The 20,754-nt window shown below is 45.5% G+C and overlaps 1 protein-coding gene across 1 annotated transcript in view; it reads left to right on the top strand.

The window, feature by feature from the left end:
• The window catches only part of LOC145337644 (NACHT, LRR and PYD domains-containing protein 12-like), a 264,909-nt gene extending 244,445 nt beyond the window's left edge, over positions 1 to 20,464 (top strand). Inside the window, exons 9-10 of the mRNA XM_080182462.1 lie at positions 11,864 to 12,968; positions 20,290 to 20,464. Coding sequence (XP_080038588.1) covers positions 11,864 to 12,968; positions 20,290 to 20,464 — 1,280 coding nt within the window. The remainder of the gene's footprint in view (positions 1 to 11,863; positions 12,969 to 20,289) is intronic.
• The last annotated feature ends 290 nt before the right edge of the window (positions 20,465 to 20,754 follow it).

Here is a 20,754-nt window from a genome sequence, read left to right as displayed (position 1 = left end):
TAAATATTTCTGTACCCTCCCCAAAGCCTCCACATCCTTCTGGTAGTGTGGCGACCAGAATTGAACACTATATTCCAAGTGTGTCCTAACAAAGGTTCTATAAATCTGCAACATGACTTGGCAATTTTGAAACTCAGTGCCCTGATCGATGAAGGCAAGCGTGCCGTATGCCTTCTTGACTGCCTTCTCCAACTGCATTGCCACTTTCAGTGACCTGTGTACCTGTACACCCAGATCCCTCTGCTTATCAAAACTCTTAAGGGTTCTGCCATTTACTGTATATTTCCTTTCTGTATTAGACCTTCCAAAATGCATTACCTCACATTTGTCCTGATTAAACTCTGCCACCTCTCCACCCAAGTTGCCAACCAATCTGTATCCTGCTGTATCCTCTATTCTTATTGCTATCTGCAAATCCAACAACCTTTCTGTCATTCGCAAGCTGACTAATCAAACCAAATCATTTAGCAAGCTCCCAGCACCGATCCCTGCAGAACACCACTTTTCACAGCCCTCAGAAATGCATTACTGCTACTCTCTGTCTTCTTTGACTGATGTGGAGATGCTGGCGTTGGACTGGGGTAAACACAGTAAGAAGCCTCACAACACCAGGCTAAAGTCCAACCAATTTATTTGATAGTAAACTCACAAGCTTTCAGGGTTTGTCCCTTCGCCAGGTGAATGGAGAGTTCTGGCCTCGGACAGAACATATAAGAGCACACACAGTTTATAGATTACTGATTAGAATGCGAGTCTTTACAACTAACCTGCTATTCAAGTCTTAAAGAAGCACAGTGTGAGTGGAAAGAACATCATGCACAGGTTAAAGAGATGTGTATTGTCTCCAGACAGTACAGTAAGTGAGGTTTTGCAAACCCAGGCAAGTCACGGGGGTTACAGATAGTGCGACATGAACCCAAGATCCCGGTTGAGACCGTCCTTGTGTGTGGAACTTGGCTATCAGTCTCTGCTCAGCTACTCTGCGCTGTCGTGTGTCGTGAAGGCCGCCTTGAAAAACTCTTACCCAAAGGTCAGAGGCTGAATGCCCGTGACCAGTGAAGTGTTCGCCAACAGAAAGTGAATAGTCTTGCCTGGTGATTGTCGAGTGACAATCCCGGAGCGGAGAAGCTACGACATCTTCTCCGGAGTCTTCAATGTATCATTGATGAAGACAAACTTCTTGCCAGGGCTATCCCCACACCCCCACTTCTGGCCTTCAAACAACCGCACAACCTCAAACAGACCATTGTTCGCAGCAAACTACCCAGCCTTCAGGAGAACAGTGACCACAACACCACACAACCCTGCCACAGCAACCTCTGCAAGACATGCTGGATCATCGACATGAATACCATCATCACACGTGAGAACACCATCCACCAGGTACATGGTAAATACTCTTGCAACTCGGCCAACATTGTCTACCTGATACGCTGCAGGAAAGGATGTCCCAAAGCATGGTACATTGGGGAGACCATGCAGACGCTACCACAACGTATGAATGAACATCGCCGACAATCACCAGGCATTCTCAGTGTTTATATTTCATTCTGTGTCTCATTATTCTTCATTATTATTCTTCATAGAAAGTCACTGAGCTCGTGGATAAGGGAAACCGGGCGGACAGTTCCAAACTTCTCCTCAGTCTGGTGATGGAAAAAGGATCTCAGGCTCGAAGGATGATGTGGAAATCCTTTGTGAGAATGCGTCACGGAGTCCCAAAGCTGAATAAAATACTGAAAGAAATACAGGAGCTTGGTACGGTAAAATCACAGTGAATTCAATTTCCCATTTAAACACTGTCGATATCACTGTAATATTACACAGAGCTGATTTCATGGAAGTTCATTTATTTAAACAGGTGCTGATTCGTTTGATTATATGGACCTCGCACATGGTTTATCTGAATTATCCAGTCAGCTGAAAGGTAAGAGAGGAAATGGAGATTATAAACCATTTCATTTTTGAGAATCTGAATGACTGATTGGAGCCTTGGTTCAAGAGATTGTGAAAATCTGGGATAGTGAAAATTAAAGACTGACAATGCCAATTTCCACAATCAGTTTTGTCATTTGTACCGAACCATACATAGCTTCAAATTACAATTCATACGATCTGTCGATTTTTTTTCCCAAAAATGTGTGACCATTGCATTTTTTCACTGTTAATTGCTATTAATTCTGAAGTCTTGTACACACCTGACCGAAACCTGGTACTGTGAGAATCTCAGTACAGAGTTCCTGTGTGCCTGGGTGTTCTAAATAACAGAAAGCGAAGAGTGGGGGTAAATGGGTGTTTTCTGATTGGCGATCAGTGACTAGTGGTGTGCCTCAGGGATCAGTGTTGGGACTACAATTGTTTATTATTTACTTTGATGATTTAGAGTTGGGGACCAAGTGTAGTGTATCAAAATTGGCAGATGACAGTAAGATAAGTGGCAGAACAAAGTGTGCAGAGGACACTGATAGTCTGTGAATGGGCGAGGATCTGGCAGATGGAGTACAATGTTGGTAAATGTGAGGTTATCCATTTTGGTAGGAATAACAGCAAAGTGGACTATTATTTAAATGGTAAAAAATTGCAGCATGCTGCTGTGCAGAGGGACCCACACAGCGCAGATGGGTGTCCTCGTCAGGACTCTCAAGGAGTTTGTTTGCAGATGCAATAGGTAATTAAGGCGGTAAGTGGAATGCTGTCCTTCATTGTTAGAGTGATGGAGTTTAAAAACAGTGAGGTTATGTTGCAGCTGTATAAGGTGCTGGTGAGGCCACACCTGGAGTATAGTGTACAGTTTGGGTTTCCTTATTTGAGAAAGGATATACTGGCACTGGAGGGGGTGCAGAGGAGATTCACTAGGATGATTCCGGAGTTGAGAGACTGAGTAGACTGGGGCTATACTCATTGGAATTCAGAAGAATGAGGGGATGTCTATTCGAAACATATAAGATTATGAAGGGAATGCATAAAATAGAAGCGGGGAAGTTGTTTCCACTGGTGGGTGAAATGAGAACTAAGGGGCATGGCCTCAAAAATAAGAGGGAGCAGATTTAGGACTAAGTTGAGGAGGAACTTCTTCACCCAAAGGGTAGTGAATCTGTTGAATTCCCTGCCCAGTGAAGCAGTTGAGGATAGCAATTTAAATGTTTTTTTAAGGTAAGGATAGATAAATTTTTGAACAGTGAAGGAATTAAGTGTTACGGCAAGCAGGCGGGTAAGAAGAACTGAGTCCGCAGAGAGATCAGCCGTGATCTTATTAAATGACGGAGCAGGCTTGAGCAGCCAATTGGCCTATTTCTGCCCCTAGTTCTTATATTCTGGACTCTCAGTAAAGAGTCGGGCCTTGAGTCAGATGTAAAGGATTTGTTGCACCTGAGAAATCATTCCCACCGTAACCATATCAAATTAGTGAGTAGCAAAATCCCAGATGGTTCATTAAGCCAAACCCAGAGCACCAGGGCTCAGTGTTCATAAACGGAGATGTCCACTGATGACTGTACAATGTTCTGTAACATTGATGACTCCTCAGATACCGAAGCCGTTCAGGTCCAAATGCAGCAAGTTCTGGATAAAATCTAGGTTTGGTCTGACAAGGTTGTATGTAAATTTCACACCAGACACCAAGCTCCCGCAGTCCAAAGATGTGCGGGTTAGGTTGATTGGTCATGCTAATAATTGCCCCTTAGTGTCCTGAGATGCGTAGGTTCGAGGGATTAGTGGGTAAATATGTAGGGATATGGGGGTAGGGCCTGGGTGGGATTGTGGTCAGTGCAGACTCGATGGCTCGAATGGTCTCCTTCTGTAGGGTTTCTACGATTCTATGATTTCTATGATAACTATCTGCAACAAGAGTGGATTCAACCATCACCCCTTGACAATCGATGTCATTACTGTTTGCTGTATCCCCCACTATCAACAACCATTGACCAGAAACTGAACTGGATTAGATATATAAATAGTGTGACTACAAGAACAGATCAGCTGCTAAGAATTCTACAGTGTGAAAATCATCTCTTACTCCCTGAAAACTTTCCACCATTCACAAGGTACAAATCAGAAGTGTGATGGAATTCTCTGCCCTCACCCTGGGTAAAGTGCAGCTCAACGACACACGTGGAATTCCTCACATATCAGTTTAAAGTAGACTGTTTGATTAATACCCGCCCACAAAAATTATCCCCTCCACCACCAACCAAAAATGCAGCAGGTTTTACCATCTACAAGATGCACAGCTGAACACAGCAAGGCTGCTTAGATAGCACTTTCCAAACTCAAGGCTGCTGCCATCCAGAAGATCAAGGGCAGCAGTCACAGGGACACTTCACTATGTTTTCCTGCAAGTCAGTCACCACCCTGACTTGGAAATATCTCTGTCTGTCCAAAAACAAATAATAAAGGATGCAAGACTGGGCGGAGAAGTGGCAGATGGACTTCAATGTGGATAAATGTGTAGTGGTCCATTTTGGCAGGACCAATGGGATGAAGGAATACAATATCAAGGGCAGGAGTCTTAGCTGTGTTGAAGAGCAGAAGGATCTTGGGGTCCGGGTCCACAGGACTCTTAAATCGGCCTCGCAGGTGGAGGATGTGGTCAAGAAGGCGTATGGTGTACTGGCCTTCATTAATCGAGGGATTGAGTTTAGGAGTCGGGAGGTAATGCTGCAACTTTATAAGACCCTTGTCAGACCCCACTTGGAGTACTGTGCGCAGTTCTGGTCACCTCACTACAGGAAGGATGTGGAAGCTATTGAGAGGGTGCAGAGGAGATTTACAAGGATGTTGCCTGGATTGGGAGGCATGCCTTATGAGGATAGGTTGAGGGAGCTGGGACTCTTCTCCCTGGAGAGACAAAGGTTGAGAGGCGACCTGATAGAGGTTTATAAAATGTTGAGAAGAATAAGAACATAAGAACATAAGAAATGGGAGCAGGAGTAGGCCATCCAGCCCTTCGAGCCTGCCCTGCCATTCAATAAGATCATGGCTGATCTGTCGTATCTCAGTTCCACATTCCCGCCCTCTCCCCATAACCCTTAATCCCCTCGCTTATCAAAAACCCATCAACACGCGTCTTAAAAATATTTAGCGAGGCAGCCTCCACCACCTCAACGGGCAGAGACTTCCAGAGATTCACCACCCTTTGAGTGAAGAAGTTCCTCCTCAACTCCGTTCTAAACCGCCCCCCCTTTATCTTGAGGCTGTGCCCCCTAGTCCTACTGTCCTTTCTGAGCAGGAAGAGCCTCTCCACCTCTATCCTATCCATCCCATTCATCATCTTATACGTCTCAATGAGATCTCCCCTCATTCTTCTAAACTCTAATGAGTACAAGCCTAGTTTATTCAGCATCTCCTCATAGCTCAACCCCTTCAACTCCGGTATCAGCCTAGTAAACCTCCTCTGCACTCCCTCCAAGGCCAAAATATCCTTGCGTAAGTACGGCGACCAAAACTGCACACAGTACTCCAGCTGCGGCCTCACCAATGCCCTATACAGCTGCAGCAAGACCTCCCTACTTTTATATTCAATCCCCCTTGCTATGAAGGCCAGCATCCCATTCGCCTTCCTGACCACCTGCTGCACCTGCAGGCTGGGTTTTTGCGACTCATGCACAAGGACCCCGAGGTCCCTCTGCACCGTCGCATGCTGCAGTTTTTCGCCAAGTAAGTAATAGTCCTTCCTACCATTATTCCTACCAAAGTGGACCACCTCGCACTTGCCAACATTAAATTCCATTTGCCATTTCCTGGCCCATTCGCCCAGCCTATCTAGATCCTTCTGCAGACTCTCCACACCCTCCGCACAATTTGCCGTTCCACCAATCTTGGTGTCATTAGCAAATTTCGACACCGTACACTCGGTTCCCTCCTCCAGATCATCTATATAAATGGTAAATAGCTGAGGCCCCAGCACCGACCCCTGGGGCACCCCACTAGTCACCAACCGCCAATCCGAATAACACCCATTAACCCCCACTCTCTGCCTCCTATTTGACAACCAATCCTCTATCCACGCTAACACCCTACCCCCAACTCCATGCCCCCTGACCTTCTGCAATAACCTCTTGTGAGGTACCTTGTCAAACGCCTTCTGAAAATCAAGAAAGACCACATCCACCGGCTCTCCTCTATCCACCGCCCTAGACACATCCTCATAGAACTCCAATAAATTTGTCAGAGACGACTTCCCCTTAACGAAACCATGTTGCGTCTGCTCTATCAAACAATTCCCCTCAAGAATAGATAGGGTGGATTCTCGGAGGCTATTTCCCAGGGCTGAAATTACGAGAGGACACAGGTTTAAGGTGCAGGGAAGCAAGTACAGAGGTGATGTTAGGGGTAAGTTTTTCACTCAGAGGGTGGTGAGTGAGTGGAATCGGCTGCTGTCGGTGGTGGTGGAGGTGAACTCACTGGGGTCTTTTAAAAGACTCCTGGATGAGTATATGGGATCGAATGGGATTGGGAGTTACAGATAGTTCCGTGGCTTGGTAGGTATAGATGTGATCGGCACAACTTGTGGGCCGAAGGGCCTGTTTGTGCTGTAGTGTTCTGTGTTCTATAAAGTAAAGTCCAGCACAGGAACAGGCCCTTTGGCACTCACAGCCTGCGCTGATCATGATGCCTGGCTGAACTAAAACCATACACACGTAAGGAGTCCGTATCCTTCCATTCCCATCCTATTCATGTATTTGTCTAGTTATCCCTTAAAGGCTGCTATCACACCTGTTCCCAGACATTCACCACCCTCTGTGTAAAAACACTTATCTCGCACATCTGTTCTAAACTTCTCCCCACGCAACTTTATCCTATGTTCCCTAGTACTCCCAATGGGCGGCACAGGAGCACAGTGGGTTAGCACTGCTGCTTCACAGCTCCAGGGTCTTGGGTTCGATTCCTGGCTCGGGTCACTGTCTGTGTGGAGTTTGCACATTCTTCTCGTGCCTGCGTGGGTTTCCTCCGGGTACTCCGCTTTCCACCCACAATCCAAAGATGTACAGGTTAGGTTGATTTGCTATGCTTAGAAAAAAAGTTGCCCCTTAGAGTCCAGGGATGTATCGGTTAGAGGGATTAGTGGGTATAATATGTAAGGATATGGGCGTAGAGTCTGTGTGGGATTGTGTTCGGTGCAGACTCAATGGGCTGAAGGGCCTCTTTCTGCACTGTAGGGTTCTATGATCTACTTGACTTTTCTACCCCAGGAAAGAACATCTGACCATGCACTCTGTCCATGCCACTCATAATCTTGTAGACCTCGATCAGGCCACTGCTCAACCTCCGTCGTTCCAGTGAGGAAAAACCAAGTTTATCCAACCTCTCCTCATAGCTAATACCCTCCTGACCAGTCGACGTCCTGGTCAACCTCTTCTGTACCCCGTCCAAAGCATCCACATCCTTCTGGTAGTGTGGTGACCAGGATTGTACGCAATATTCTGAATGAGGCCTAAGTTTCTGTGCAGCTGCAGCATAACCTGCCAATTTTTATACTCAATGACCCGATAAATAAAGACAAACATGCCGTATGTTTTATTAACTACCTTACCCCTCTGCTTTGCCACTTTCAGTGGTCGGTGGACATGTACACCTAGATCTCTCTGCCTGTCAGTATTCCAAAGGCTCTACCATTTTCTGTATAATTCTGGCATGCATTGGACTTTCCAAAATGCATTATCTATCATTTATCCAGATTAAACTCCATCTGCCATTTCTCCAGCCAAGTCTCCGGTAGGACTATATTTTGTTGTACCCTCTGAAAATCCTCTTCACTCTCTGCAACTCCACCAATTTTTGTGTCGTCTGCAATCTTACTAATCAGGCAAGCTGCGTTTTCCGCCAAATCATTGATATGTACTATGAATAACAAAGGTACCAGATCTTCTCCCTGTGGAATATTGCTAGCCCTAGACTTCCATTCAGAAAAGCACCCCTCTACTGCTATCTCCTGTCTTCTATGGCGAAGCCAGTTCTGTACCCATGTAATCAGCTTTCCTCTGATCCCATACCTTGTCACTGGAGCAAAATCCTGGAACACTCTCTGTATCAGTATTGTGGGTGTATCAGGATTTGCGGGTCCAGAAGGCAGCTGACGAGCACATTTGCGTGGGAATTAGAGATGGACAATAAATGCTGGCTGAATGTAATGACTTGGGAAGCCAAATCGAAAAGGAACTTACTTTATTACAGAATGCAAAGTAAAACAACTGCCCGATGTATGCAAACATTAGTCCATGGCCAATCAACCTAGCCTGCGCATCTTTGGACTGTGGGAGGAAACCAAAGTATCTGGAGGAAGCCCACACAGATACGGGGAGAATGTGCAGACTCCATAAGGAGTCACCCAAGCACCGGGATTGAACCCAGGTCCCTGGCGCTGAGACAGAATTGCTATCAACTGTGCTGCCCTCAGTAACACCAAGCTCTTTTCTCCTCTCACTCTGTCTCTATTATTCCCGATAAATGATGCCCCGCTTCAACATTGCCTCAACAATTATATCTGAGACACATTTATCTCAATAAAACACTGTTTGCCCATGTGTACTCACTGCACTCACTCATATGCACATTTTTATATGATTGTTTTCTACAGTGTTAATCATCCTATTAATATTTTCATTGGCAAATTTACTGTACACCTAATAGTCTACGACTGCTCCGAGCTTGTTTAATCTTGTTCACCTCATGAATGCGGACCGTTAAGAGTAATGTGTGTCGGACTAATTCTCAGGGAAGCTCGTTTGTAAGATGTCTTCAAACTGAACCACATCTTTTAATCAGTTAAGTTTTAATCATGACATTGAAGACCATTCCAAATCCAGACTTTCTCATTTCCACTGAAACAATAACACTGTCTCACAGTGACCTTGTGTGAGGAATCTTATCAGTCTAGAATGACAATGCCTACCGGATTCCCCAATCCACTGGTAGACTCAATTTCTCAGTAAATCCCAGCACAATCTATTTATTGTAGAACGTGAGTTGTTAGTCGTCTCTCCCTTTTCCCAGTGATCGTAAAGAATATCTTAGATTTTCCCTTGCATCATCCACTATATACATCAGGCTGATGAGCGTGTAGGTTGCGAGCTTTGATTTACCCCATGTAGGGCGAAATGCTTAGAGGGGAAAAGGCGACAAAATGATTAATATTGAACTTTATCATTTCATGGAACAGAACTTGCCGTCAGAAAATATTTGATAAATAAGACTAACTGCTGATGTTCACACAATTGAACATTGTTCTGAAGCAGAAATCTGAGGAAAAGAGAATATCTGGGCTTGATGCAAATCTACTGGTTGTTTCTGAATAGCAGTGAAAGAGAGCACACTGGTCTACTCAGCAATCCTTTAATTCAGAGGTTATGTTTGAAGCCAGTGTAAGAACTAAGAATGTGACTTTTTTTGCATTACAGAGAAACAAGAGACAGAATTAATCAAATATTACAATTATTGGTAAACAGTTCAAGTGAGCTTTGAATGCTTACTGCTTTCATATTACACTTCGTAAAGTGGCTTGTTGTTCTATTTCTCATTGTTGTCATGGCTCGACTGTTTTCAAAGCAGAATTGTTAAATCTGTGTGTACAATCCCTGAAATATAATTAGTGATTACTGACACACTAAAAGTGTAAGGTTTTTTTTGAGTTCTCTGTCTAAAGGCAGATTATATCTCCACCATGGGCAGGGCAACGAGCGAGGTCCTGAATTCACCTTAGAAAGAACAGGAGTCGATTGTCAGGCTGTTGTTAGAACATAAACCACATCAAGCTTCTCTCCAACTGAGCCAAACGGCTCCCCAATAACTCGCTTAATACGGTAACAGCCTGATAGAATAGCAGAACTTCACATGTTCAAAACTGTTGCTTTTCTAATGCACACAATATGACAGAGAACCTATTGAAGTTTAAATACAGTAACAGTGAGACTCCTGAACAATTACAGTCTCTCCCACTCCCACACAGTGTCTAATATCCCACTTACCATTTCTGCAGCAGGCTGGGAGCTCTGACTAGTTCACAAACTATATCGACTGCTTTATAATCAAGATCTACCAATGAGATGTCTATAATGAGGGCAGGGAGGAAAGTATTAACCATCAGAGTTAAAACATCACCTTTGTAAAATCAATGGGGGTGATTCTCCCAGCTCGCTGTGCTGCTTTTGTAGCGCAGCAGTCCAGGAGACCGGTGCAGACCTGTTTCACAGACTCCCCGCTGGGGGCCGTAGCCTGCATGTGTCTCCCGCAGCTGGATTTCGGGCACCGTCAGCTCTGTGCCAGAGAGATCGGTGTGGAGCTGTATAAATTATTAAAATGCGCATTTGAATCTGCTTAAAAGTCATTAGCGGGAGCAGGACTTAAATTTCCAGGCCCAGTAGTCCCTCGCCCCACCACCACCTCACGTCAGGAGGGGTTTTGTATAACTTCCTATTTGCAGGGAGCTGGAGGCCAGACCCCGCTGGAGTGAAGGGGATGACATAGAGGTCTCCAGAAGGTTGGAGATGACTGGGGCACCCTGGGCATTGCCAGCCTGGTCCCCTGGCACTGCCAAAGGGGCAAAGTGCTCATGCCCAGGACACCTTGGCACTGACTACTGGGCAGTGAGCAGTGCCAAGGATTCAGGGCCTAATGGGGATCAGGCCTGTGGGAGCCCCGCTTCCACTCTGCATTCGGGCTGAGTGACGGAGGGAGGACAGCGATTGGAGCTGGCCATCAGGGTGGGGAGAGGGGATCAGCCTGCTGGAGGGTGTCATGATTACGGTGGGGTCAGTCTGCTGGGGTGGGGGAGGCATTGGGACTGTGTAGGAGGGGGAGAAATGCTGGGCGCTGGTGTTGTGGAGCCGCTATGCCGATCTCTGCGCTGACAGATCACCTCGCGCACACTGGCCGCTCAGTGTGATGCTGCCGGCCTCTCCAGCCGGAATAGGTCCACCCACTGTGCTTGCACAGATTGTGGGAGATTCATTTTGAAACTCCCGCTGAAAAGTCCAGAATGATTTACTCCAGTTTTTATACGATTTCGACATTTAGATCCCTGTTTGGGAGAATCGCCCCCAACATGTTATAGAAATATTGGAATTAATTGATGATCTGAAACTTTAAATGGAAATTAATCATTGTCAAATGAGGTTTCCAATAACTCAATTTTATATCCTATTCAAACCTTGACTGACAGTGTAAAATAAATCCCTCAAATCAGCAAAGGCAGTGTCTTAATGCAGCTAACATTTTCTCTCTGTTCTGATTGAAGATCTCCAACAGAAACACAAGGAGACACTCCGGGTACAAACTGAAACTCTGAGAGTGAACACTATCCTCATAAAGGAGAAAGTTAAGATTTTCCAGCTGGTTGATCGATATGCTGAGCTAACGGTTATTTCCAGTGTTCGAGATCGGAGACTTGTCGAACATGAACTGCTGGCAAGAGGCCGAGACCATGAAAAATGGAGAGAGAAACATCTCCGGAAAGAACTGGAAAAAATCCGAACTGATCAATTGTTCCAGAGCAGCTTTTCCAAGAGAAAATCCAAATCTGGGAATTCAGCAGCAGTGAGCGGAGTGGCAGGAATTGGTAAAACAACAATTGTTCAAAAGATTGTTTATGACTGGGCCACTGGGAAAATATACCCACACTTTCAATTTGTCTTCAGTTTTAAATTCCGGGATTTGAACGCTATTAACTGTAGAATAAACCTGAGGAATCTGATACTCTTTTTCTATCCTTACCTTGGGAATATTCTGGGAGAGCTCTGGAAGAACCCAGAGGGATTGCTGTTTATATTCGATGGTTTGGATGAATTCAAGGACACGATTGATTTTGCTGATGATCGGAGAAATACAGAACCTCAGTCCATGTGCACAGATCCTGAATTCCGGTGTGAAGTGTCTGACATTGTGTACAGTTTAATACAGCACAAGCTGCTCCCAGGATGTTCAGTGCTAGTGACCAGCCGCCCCACGGCATTACATTTATTAGAAAAGGCTGAGATCAGTGTCTGGGCTGAAATCCTGGGATTTGTTGGTGATGAACGGAAGGAATATTTCAACAAGTTTTTTGAAGATCAGGCGGTGGCAGCAGCTGTTTTCAAACACGTGGAGGAGAACGAGGTCCTGTACACCATGTGTTACAACCCTTCCTACTGCTTGATCCTCGCTCTGTCACTGGGTCCCTTCTTCACACAAAGAGACAGGAACCGGCAGCAAGTTCCCAAGACCATCACCCAACTATATTCCTACTATATTTACAACATTCTGAAAAACCATGGCCGAGAGATTGAAAACCCCCGTGATGTGTTACTGAAGCTTGGTGAGATGGCCTACACAGGAGTCTCCCAGAAGAAGATTGTGTTTAGAAATGGAGATTTGATTGAGTACAATCTACAACCTTCCCAGTTCCTGTCTGGGTTCCTGATGGAACTTTTGGAGAGAGATGATTCTGCCCAGAGTGTGGTTTATACATTCCCACATCTCACCATCCAAGAGTTTGTAGCTGCACTCACACAATTCCTGACTCCAGATCCCGGGGAGATTGGGAAACTCCTCAGTGAAGCCCACAGTGAGGAAGATGGGCGATTTGAGATATTTCTCCGTTTTGTTGCTGGTCTCTCCTCCCCACAGTCAGCTCGACCCCTGGAGGAGTTTCTGAGTCCGTTTCTTCATCAAACAACCTGCCGAGTGATTGACTGGGTGAAGGAGATGGTTGAAGGGCAGATTGGAAACACACAGACTGAAACTGGGAAAAGGAAGCTCCTGAACACATTCCACTACCTGTTTGAGTCTCAGAATAAAACACTGGCTGAGAAAGCAGTGGGATCTGTGAAAACACTTTCATTTAGCAGATTGGGACTGACCCCGATTGACTGTGCAGTCCTGTCTCATGTCATTGGACTCTGTGATACAATAAAACACCTCGATCTGGAGCGATGCCAAGTTCAGTGTGAAGGACTCCAGCGGCTGGGACCCGTTCTGCGCAAGTGTCAGGGGTTGAGGTAACTGTTTGGTCTCAGCGAATATTTTCATTGTTGAGAAGCCATTTCCTTTGTTCTAATAAAACAGAGACATGTTCATTCGAGGGAGTCAAGAGAGAAACAATGTCCAGTGGTCACAGAGAAAGTGTGGGAGAATGGTACAAAGTAATAATGTTCATTTCAGAGCAGCTGCAGACATGATGGGCCGATTGGCCTCATTCTGAACCTGTAATAAATCTATGATTCTCTGATAAAACTACATCATTTCAAGAAGGCAGATTCTCGTAGGCGAATAGGCATGGACAATAAATATTGGCAAAAACCAGCGATGCCCACATTCCTTGAATAAATAAAAACATTATTGGGATGAATTTTAAATAATTAGAGCTGTAAAGGCCTCCCTCCAAAATATGGAAAAAGGATCTTTCCCTCTCCTGACAGAAACCATCTGATTATGTACGATGCTAAACAGAAATGAGTTTCCCTTGTTCAGAACAGCTTACAGTTGTGTTTAGTTATTATTAGGATTATTTACAGAGCTCTACCTCTGTTATATATCATTTTAAAAGTTAAGGCAGAGATCGAGGTGAAGAGGATTAGGAAGGGATTTCCAGAGTTTACAGCCCAGGAGTTCTTACACACCAGGAGGTGGGACAGTAAGTTGCAATGCAGAATAAGAATGGATATAGATAGGTTAGGAGAGTGGGCCAAAATGTGGCAGATGGACTTTAACGTGTATAAGTGTGAGGTCGTGCATTTCGGTTGGAAGAATGGCAAGGTGACTTATTGTCTAAATGGGGAGAGACTTCAGGGTGCTACGGTGCAGAGGAATATGGATGTCCTCATTCATGAGTCCCAGTAAACTAACATGTAGCTACAGCAGATAATAAAGAAAGTGAATGGAATGTTGGCATTTATTGCTAAAGGAATATAAAGAATATATGCTGGTGGGACATTCTAGGATGGAAAGTCCTCATCTTAGGATAAGGAGCAGCAAATTTAAAACAGAGTTGAGGAGAAACTACTTCTCCCAAAGGGTTCTGAATCTGTGGAATTCACTATCCCGAAGTGTGGTGGATGCTGGGACAGTGAGTAAACTTACAAAGGATTGAGACAGATTTTTAATTGGTAATGGGTTGAAGGGTTATGGGGAAATGGCAGGAAAATGGGGATTAGGAGCATATCAGCCAAGATCGAATGGTGGAGCGGACCTGATGGGCTGAATGGCCTAATTCTGTTCCTGTATCTTATGTACTCGTGAATGCGAGCTAAAGGCTCAGCTCAGCTGTCAATGGTAATCATCACAGTACAGAATAGTCAGAATTATATCCCTATTAATAATGGGCAGTGTTTTTAATAACACAAATAATGACACTACAAGTACCATAGCTATCAATATTCGTGTTAGAAACACTGTCCACTGTTAATAGACACATAACCAGCTTGGCAGTAAAATTAAAGACCATGAAATAAAACAGACAATGGCAGCATGGATATGAAGTTATCTGTGAGACAGACAGGAGTGGTGAACTGTATTCTTTCAGATAGAGGAAGCTTACAGTGGCTTTTCCCAGCAATCAGTACAGTGTTACTGTGGCTAATTGTCTTTACATATATTAACAAATTAGACTTGGGTGTATCTAAAAATGAGATGTGAACCTGGTGAAGCTCCAGCTCACGGCCACTTGCAGACCAGAGAGTCGAAGCAGCGTATGATAGACCAAGCTCTGGATCAGATCAGAGATCTGCAGTCTTGCCATATCCACTCATAAATAGTGTTAGACATGGAACAAATGTTGGACATTCGCTGCTAATATTAGGCGACATGGTGGCACAGTGGTCAGCACTGTTGCCTCACAGTGCCAGAGACCAGGGTTCAATTCCGACTTTGGGTGACTGTACGTGTGGAGTTTGCACATTCTGCCCGTGTCTGTATGGGTTTCCACTGGGTGCTCTGGTTTCCTTCTACAGTCCAAAGATGTGCAGGTTTGGTTGATTGGCTATGCTAAGTTGTCCCAAGTGCGCTCAGGATGTGTAGGTTAGGGGGATCAGTGGGCCATTTATGTGGAGTTTCAGAGACAGGGCCTGGGTAAGATATTCTTTCAAAAAATTGGTGCACTCTGGGAAATTCTATGATTCTATAAACAAGCCACAAGAATCCCATCGTTACTGATGAGGGAACCCAGACCATCAGTACAAACGACGAGGCTGAAACATTAGCAGCCATCTTCAGTCAGAAGTGACGAGTAGGAAGATTAATCTCATTGAACAGACACTGAACTGTAAACACTGTGGCTCCAAGAGTAGATCACAGCCTGGGAATTCAGAGATGAGGAACTTGCATCCTGTCTCACAAATGCTTGTTCTCCATCAACAAGGCACAAGTCAGCAGTGTGATGGGATTTGCTTATCTTGCTGGAATTGACCTCATTCAGTGCTGTATTTCCCATCTTAGATTCCCAGTGAACTGTTAAAGACCCAGTAATATGGTGAAGGATTTATTTAGTGGTGTTCCATCTCTGAATTTACTGAAAATACAAACTTAACAAAGTGACCAGTAACAACAATGTATAACCCTGTGAAACCCAAGGAAGCAACCCCACCATGACAATCACCCCCATCCCCGCACTTTCCCCTGAGCTACAGGCAGGATCTTTATCTCTCCTCTGGGAATTTCCATGACCGTGGTCTTTGTCCTCTGATTTCCTGAGTCCTGGAAGGATCCGGCCTACTGTGAATCCTCTGCACAGATACTGGAGTTGTCTCCGTCATCATAGTTTCGTAAGGTGTCTGTGTTACAGTCGGAGCAGAAGAGGACCCACTGCCCACACCAGGGGCATCCTGAGAGGAGCTCCCAGATGCTGCAGGCAGCCGCTCCTCTATCCATTCAGGGCAAACTGGAACCTCCTTGTTCACATGGGTGGTCCTGACAGTGGCTCCAGGCATATTTTCCCATCCCTCCCACAGCCTGTGTTCTACAGAGCTCCTGGAGGTGGTGAGAACATGCAGCTCATGTGTATTTGTTGTGGATGATAGGCTGGATGTGACTCTCCATGAATGTTATTTGTCCTCTTACCTGAGACATGGTAACACTGCTGGTCTGGATTGACTCCCCCATCCTTTGTGTATGGATACACAGCCTTTGAAAACTCCACCGGATGTTAAAATACCTTACACTGCAGCTCCAGTATCTGCTGCGTTGTTAAAGATTCCAGTCACATTTCACCTTCCACAAGCTGCCTCTGCCCTCTCCCCTCAAGAGTGTGAGTGAACTCAGCTATTGCTGCCTTCATCAGCTGCTCGGGTTTGTGTGTGCTGTCCTGTGCTGCCGGATTGTAACCCCTTTGCACCTCGTGTGAGACTATCTGCTCTGGCAGATGTTATGGGGAATAATATGACAATCCATCCTCTGACAACCCCTCCTCATCTTCAGAGCTGCACACCCGTCTCCCGCTCACCACAGCTGTTGATTTGTGAGAAAGTGAAGAATGTTAGAGGGTAATGCCCATTCCAACATGTCCTGGAGACTGTTCCTAACCCAGAGCTCCATGTGACCAATGGTGAACACACAAGCACCAGGTTTTAGACTCAGCAGCAGAGTCTCTCCTGTGCCCATCACTCACTCACTCACTCTCTCTGGATCCACAACCCATCTCACCATCAGCAATTGCCCACCCAGCCTCCAGGTCTCCCAGCTCCAGCATTTCATCTTCCATTGGCATAAGGATGACACAATCCAGACCCTGTCACCCTTGGCTCCTTCTCTGACACTCTGTGCCCTCTTCTACAAGCACATAAATTTCCATTGTTACTCACCCATCAAAGACACACACAAGCCTATGGTGCTGCCAGACTGCCCATCATGGGCCCACCAGGATGGTCACTCAGTGTGGGCAGTACAGCAGTCATCTCTGACTGACCAGAACCCTTCACAGAGAGGCTGACATGTTCCTGAAGATTGATGCTGCTGTTTGGACATTGCCAGTGTCTGGGTGGAGATGTTCTTTCCACAATTTCTCTTCCATCCTTATTCACATATCAGCCTGTAAGTTTAACGCTCACCTTGTCAGAACATATCAGGTTATTGATCCTTTTGCCTCACTGCAGCCACGTGCTGCCTGCTCTGGCCCTCGGCAGTTTCTATCCAGACTTGCTTGGGTTGATGTGACAGGTCTCCTCCTCCAGTACTGAGGGAACAGAACCTCCCTCCAAACCGATATAGCCTTGAGAATTTCCAGGGAAGTGTCAGTGAATTGGGTTTAATCTGCCTTCTGCCATTTCAGCCCTTTCCTCATTAACCAGGGCTCCCTCACTGCTCCCTTCAGAGCCTTTAAAAGTGCTGCTGGCTGCCTTTAAATCTGGTGCCAGCTTTGCCTGAATGGGATCTTCCCCTGCAGCCAGTGGTTAAACTCTGGAATACACAGGGTTTTGGGGGAAGGTGAGGGAATGACACTTAGTGAGTTGCTCATTCGGAGAGTCAGTGCAGACACAATGGGCCGAATGGCCTCCTTCTGCTCTGTAACAATTCTGTGATTCTGCCTGTGCTGCCTGAGTGGACGGATTCCCCTAACCTGTCAGATATTAATGCACCCGTTCTGGTTCTGTGTGGAGTTGGTTAGTTCAGTTGGTTTGGTGTCTGGAGTGTGATGTGGAATGATGCTAATGTTGAGGGTTTGGTCCTCGTACCGGCTGTGGGGTTCATGGAGTCCCATCTCCTTCCAGTGCCCCACGGTTACTAAGTTTTGTCCCTGAAGTGACATGTAACAAATTGTCTCTCTCTATTGGAGAGAAATATTAACATTTTATTGGGAACTATGGCTACTAACACTGTCCACACGGCAACACCACCAACTCCCAGCTGAAATATCGATACATTTCCAAGTATTATCTTCACAGAATTGTTACGGTTCACAGTGAGGCCATTTGGCCCGTCATGTCTGTACTAGCTCACCAAATTAGCATTAGGAATGTGTATCATTCTCCAGCCTTTTTCTCGTATCCTCACTCAATGTTTCTATTCAAATAATCATCTAATTCCTTTTTGACTGTTTCGATGCAGCCGACCTCCACCACACTTCCCGGCTGTAATTCCGGACCCGAACCACTGGCAGTGTGAAAAAGGTTTCTCTCTCATCATCTTCAACCCCACCACACACTCCATTCCTGAGCCACTGACCATCCCATGTCCCTCCCTGTGACTCAGGGTAAAGATGTGGGAATCCTGTGCTCTTCCCTTTCGATAGTAGTCATGATGTGGATATGCCGGTGTTGGACTGGGGTAAACACAGTAAAAACTCCGACAGCACCAGGTTTAAGTCCAACCGATTTATTTGATAGTACACTCACTAGCTTTCGAAGTATGCCCCTTCGTCAGGTGAATGGAGAGTTCTGGCCTCAGACAGAGCATATAAAGCACAGATAGTTTAGAGATTACTGATTAGAATGTGAATCTTTACACCTAACCCGCTGTTCAAGTCCTAAAGTGGCCGACAATGTGTGTGGAAGGAGCACTGATCACAGTTTACAGAGATGTGTATTGTCTCCAGACAGTACAGTAAGTGAGGTTTTGCAAACCCAGGCAAGTCACGGGGGTTACAGATAGTGCGACATGAACCCAAGATCCCTGTTGAGACCGTCCTCATGTGTGCGGAACTTGGCTATCAGTCTCTGCTCAGCGACTCTGCGCTGTCGTGTGTCATGAAGGCCGCCTTGGAGAATGCTTACCCGAAGGTCAGAGGCTGAATGCCCGTGACCACTGAAGTGTTTCCCAACAGGAAGGGAACAGTCTTGCCTGGTGATTGTCGAGCAATGTTCATTCATCCGTTGTCGTAGCGTCTGCATGGTCTCCCCAATGTACCATGCTTTGGGACATCTCGCCAGGGCCATCCCCACACCCCCACTTCTTGCCTTCAGACAACCGCACAACCTCGAACAGACCATTGTTCGCAGCAAACTACCCAGCCTTCAGGAGAACAGTGACCACAATACCACACAACCCTGCCACAGCAACCTCCGCAAGACATGCCGGATCATCGACACGGATACCATCATCACACGTGAGAATACCATCCACCAGGTACATGGTAAATACTCTTGCAACTCGACCAACATTGTCTACCTGATACGTTGCAAGAAAGGATGTCCCGAAGCATGGTACATTGGGGAGACCATGCAGACGCTACGACAACGGATGAATGAACATCGCTGGACAATCACCAGGCAAGACTGTTCCCTTCCTGTTGGCGAACACTTCAGTGGTCACGGGCATTCAGCCTCTGACCTTCGGGTAAGCATTCTCCAAGGCGGCCTTCACGACACACGACAGCGCAGAGTCGCTGAGCAGAGACTGATAGCCAAGTTCCAAACACATGAGGACGGTCTCAGCAGGGATCTTGGGTTCATGTCGCACTATCTGTAACCCCAGTGACTTGCCTGGGTTTGCAAAACCTCACTTACTGTACTGTCTGGAGACAATACACATCTCTTTAACCTGTGATCAGTGCTCCTTCCACTCACATTATCAGCCACTTCAGGTCTTGAACAGCAGGTTAGGTGTAAAGATTCGCATTCTAATCAGTAATCTGTAAACTGTCTGTGCTTTATATGCTCTGTCTGAGGCCAGAACTCTCCATTCACCTGGTGAAGGGGGTAACCTCGAAAGCTTGTGAGTTTATTATCAAATAAATCGGTTGGACTTCAACCTGGTGTTGTCAGACTCCTTACTGTGTCTCTTCCCTTTCTCCATCATCCTTTTTGTCATTTAATCACTCTGTCACTTCCATTTTGTTCTTTCCTTGTCACCCGCCCATCCCCAGCTCCCTGTCACTTAAAACAATTTAATTCACTGCTATTTCCAAGTTCTAGTTTTAGCTAATTGAACTGGAACTAAATCTGTTTCTCTTTCCACAGATATTGCCTGTCCTATTGAGAGTTAAAAGTCTGACAACACCAGGTTTTAGTCCAACCTATTTATTTGATAATATACTCACTAGCTTTCGGGTTAGCCCCTTCGTCAGGTGAATGGCTGACGAAGGGGCTAACCGGAAAGCTAGTGAGTATATTATCAAATAAATAGGTTGGACTAAAACCTGGTGTTGTCAGACTTTTTTACTGTGTTTACGCCAATCCAACGCCAGCATACCCACATCATGACTATTGAGAGTTTCCAACATATTTTTTCATATTTCAGATTTACAGCATCAATGGCATTTTTGCCTTCTGTATGAACTGAAGTTGTGTTTCTTGAATGTCCCGCGTTGTACATTATTATTGTTAATGATCTTATTCTTAAGAACACTGGATTTACCCTGATTCCTGTTATTTTTCTCTCTCTGATCTCCAGTCTGTTTGGTAATGCTCTCACCGATTCTTGTGCCAAGGACCTGGCCTCTGCTCTCAGTACAAACCGCTCACTGATAGATCTGAATCTGGGTAACAATAAACTGAGAGATTCAGGAGTGAAACAACTGTCTGTGGCTCTGAGGAATCCGGACTGTAAAATACAGAAACTGGAGTAAGTAGCAGACTGTGTGAGATTGTGTTTATAATAACTCAATATTCAACAATATAATTTCACCACTGGTATTTGTATTAAAATAACTGCCCATTACTGTTGGCGCCAGTTATGAATAAGAAAAACTGCCTTTAAACTGACTCGTGAGATTTCTTTGTATGATCCTAAGGAATGGGATGTCAATGCCACAAATGTCGAGGGTGTGGGAGAATATTAGTATTATTCACCCTCAATGATGATAATATTCAGCCTCTGAGGTGCGCTGCTCATCCTCATAGCTGCACAGCTCTTTCT

Source organism: Carcharhinus amblyrhynchos, unplaced genomic scaffold, assembly GCF_965287045.1.
Source record: "Carcharhinus amblyrhynchos unplaced genomic scaffold, sCarAmb.v2.hapA scaffold_55, whole genome shotgun sequence".
NCBI lineage: Eukaryota > Metazoa > Chordata > Chondrichthyes > Carcharhiniformes > Carcharhinidae > Carcharhinus > Carcharhinus amblyrhynchos.
Note: the sequence above shows the minus strand (reverse complement) of the source record. Positions and strands in the feature narration are given on the sequence as shown.